Genomic DNA, 3,391 nt, shown 5'->3' with positions numbered 1-3,391 from the left:
CTCCACGATTTACTGAAAAGTTTGATCCTCTCGATCATGATAATAAATCAAACAATAACACAAGTACATAACTAAATAGACCAGGAATAATATTAGTGATCACATATCGTTTGGGGAAATCATCATAGATAGATAGATAGATAGATAGATAGATAGATAGATAGATAGATAGATAGATAGATAGATATATAGATAGATAGATAGATAGATAGATAGAGAGAGAGAGAGAGAGAGAGAGAGAGAGAGAGATAGATAGATAGAGATCATAAATATTGATGTGGCCCCGCGATGCTTGTCGGGAATGTTCTTGGCTCTGTTGGTAGCAGTTTAGTGTGAAGCACATTTGGAGCTCCGACAGCAGCACCCAGGGGCGCATTGACACCCCGCGGGCCAAATGATCTTCATTTAGGCTTTAATGAGCTCACACACACCCATACATACCGCCCACCGCCTCTTTCATGTCCGTGTGTTTACTCAGCCGCAGCGCACATACACACACACACACACACACACACACACACTGGGGACTCAGCAGCGTTTCAGTTCACATCTTGGGCCTAATTACAGAATTAGATATACTAAATATTTCAAAATAAATCATTAATAGAACACTTCACAGCACTTAACGCTTTGAGGACTTTTATTTTGAAGTAATTCTTAGACGTTTATGTATAAATACTTAAGATAAATAGACTTTTAATACAGACCATTATTTTGAAGTAATCCTTTCCTATTTGATGATATCCACTTATCTAAATTTATAAGGAAAAAGGAGAACATTCAACTAAAACAAGCATTAATTAAAAAGAAAATATATAAACGAGGAATCTGACAAATACGATTTTAATTTAAAAGAAAATTATAGACATTTCTTAATGATTTTGTTGTTGTTTTTATTTCTAATGCTTAAAGCTCTTTATAGGATGTATTTCTTTGTTCGTTTTGCATTCATATGTATTTTCCAAATGATAACAAATAAAGATAATTAGAGGATTTTTGGAAAATACATTTATTCCTGTTTGACCTTTTCACTTAATTTCATCAACATTTATGCACAAATGTCATCGACTCCGCCTCGTTTCCATTTTTAAAGCTACGTTACATTTCACACGATGACGATGAAATGACGAACAATAATCGATTATTTACTCTCTCAGCTTTTAAATCATTAAGTAGATTTGTGAGGTTCCAGGGGCGCAGCGATCACTGCGTTAGAACAAACCCCGGCTGAGCTTAAAGGGGGGGGGGGGGGGGGGGGGGGGGGGAGGGGGGGCAGCCACAGGTTCGACTCCTTCTTCCAATCGTACGGCGGAACGCGAGTTTGTGGGCGGAGCCTCCTGAGCAGCCAAAAGGGAGGAAAGTGTGAAGGGTAAGAAAGTTTGTCAGTGTGTCCTTAAGCTCTCCAGCCTCAGTTCGCGTCCCAAATGTTCCCTGCAGCAGTCTGCGCCCTCTGCGATCCAGCCCGGCGAGCGGCGGCTTAGAACCCATACTCCCAACGCGGCAGAGAAGAAGCGCAGACGCGGGTGGACTCGGCGCTCACACGCAGGAGCTGAGCGTGTTTCCCGGGGAGCTTGACGCGTCGCGCACCATGCAGGCGCGCTACTCCGTGTCCAGCCCGAACTCTCTGGGAGTCGTTCCGTACATCAGCGGCGACCAGAGCTACTACCGGGCCGGCGGGGGCTACACCGGCATGCCTGCGCCCATGAGCATGTACTCACATGCGGCCCACGACCAGTACCCGGCCACCATGGCCCGGGCGTACGGGCCGTACACCCCGCAGCACCAGCCTAAGGACATGGTGAAGCCTCCGTACAGCTACATCGCTCTCATCACCATGGCGATCCAGAACTCACCGGAGAAGAAGATCACCCTGAACGGGATTTATCAGTTCATCATGGAGAGGTTCCCCTTCTACCGGGACAACAAGCAGGGCTGGCAGAACAGCATCCGGCACAACCTGTCCCTCAACGAGTGCTTCGTCAAGGTGCCCCGGGACGACAAGAAGCCCGGGAAGGGCAGCTACTGGACTCTGGACCCGGACTCCTACAACATGTTCGAGAACGGCAGCTTCCTCCGGCGGAGGAGGAGGTTCAAGAAGAAGGACGTGCAGCGGGATAAAGACGACCCGGACCGGCAGGGCAGCAAGGACCGGGATCAGCAGGAGCCGCCGGTGCAGGGCTCCCAGCCGGTGCGGATCCAGGATATCAAGACGGAGAACGGGACCGCCACGCCGCCGCAGGCCGCCTCGCCGACCCTGAAGGTGGTACCGACGAAGATCGAGAGTCCGGACAGCAGCAGCAGCAGCAGCAGCAGCAGTCTGTCCACCGGCAGCCCGCACAGCGCGCCCTCCGCCCGCTCCCTCAGCATGGACGGAGCCGAGCATCACCACCACCACCACGGCGGCGGCGGCCACCAGGGCTTCAGCGTGGATAACATCATGACCTCCATGCGGGGGTCTCCGCAGGCCGAGCTGTCCCCGCCTCGGACAGGTATCCCCCCCACCCCGTCACTGGCGCTCAACTACTCCCCCAACCAGGCGGCCGCGTACAGCTCGGCCACCTGCAACCAGAACCTCTCCACGAACTCCAGCGCGACCTATCACTGCAACATGCAGGCCATGAGTCTGTACGCGGGGGACCGGGGCCCCGGAGGCCCGCTGGCCCCGGTGGAGGAGAGTCTGCCCGACTACTGCGTCACCACGACCGCCGCGTCCCTGAGCCAGGCGGGCCAGGAGAGCCACCACGCCGCGCACCAGGGCCGGCTCCCGTCCTGGTACGGGGATCTGAGCCACTTGAGTCCGGCTTATCCGGCGCAGCAGCAGAACTTCCACTCAGTGAGGGAGATGTTCGAGTCCCAGCGGATCGGGCTCAACGGCTCCCCGGTAAACGGGAATAGCAGCTGTCAGATGTCCTTCCCGTCCGGTCAGTCCATCTACCGCACATCAGGAGCTTTTGTTTATGACTGCAGCAAGTTCTGAGAGCCAAACATGCAAATGAATAACTTTTAATATATATTTTCCTATATTTTTTTGTATTTTTTACGTCTTTTGTTCTCATCTCGCGCGGACAGAGAGATTGAGACGTTTTGCTCGTGTTACAGCAGAAACACGTAAGTTCTTCCTTCTCACTTTGACAATCATAAACTCCAGCTTCTATTCTGTAAATGATATCCCTAATATAGTAATTTATTCTGAGGAGAAGGGAGCGGATGGAGATTGAGGACCAAACACTTAAACGTTTCCTGTCCACTTTTCCTGCTTTGTCCTTTTGTATAGAAGTAGAGGGGAGCCTGTAGCTTATACTGACTTATTTTATTCTTTTTGTCTTATTTGTTTAAAGTATTTTTTGAAGGCATTACCGTTTGTTTGTTTAATAAAGTGCCGTCTATTTGA

The 3,391-nt window shown here is 50.2% G+C and overlaps 1 protein-coding gene across 1 annotated transcript; it reads left to right on the top strand.

The window, feature by feature from the left end:
* The first annotated feature begins 1,359 nt into the window (after positions 1-1,359).
* Positions 1,360-3,391, top strand: foxc1b (forkhead box C1b). The gene has a single exon (XM_076154379.1). It carries the CDS (start codon positions 1,589-1,591, stop codon positions 2,975-2,977), a length of 1,389 nt encoding a protein of 462 aa, XP_076010494.1. The 5' UTR covers positions 1,360-1,588; the 3' UTR covers positions 2,978-3,391.

Source organism: Genypterus blacodes, unplaced genomic scaffold (genome assembly GCF_046128005.1).
Source record: "Genypterus blacodes isolate CSIRO-AG114 ecotype Tasmania unplaced genomic scaffold, CSIRO-AGI_Gbla_v1 ptg000062l_1, whole genome shotgun sequence".
In the NCBI taxonomy this organism is placed as follows: Eukaryota; Metazoa; Chordata; class Actinopteri; order Ophidiiformes; family Ophidiidae; genus Genypterus; species Genypterus blacodes.
The sequence above is the reverse complement of the archived record's forward strand: the minus strand, read 5'-3'. Positions and strand labels throughout refer to the sequence as shown.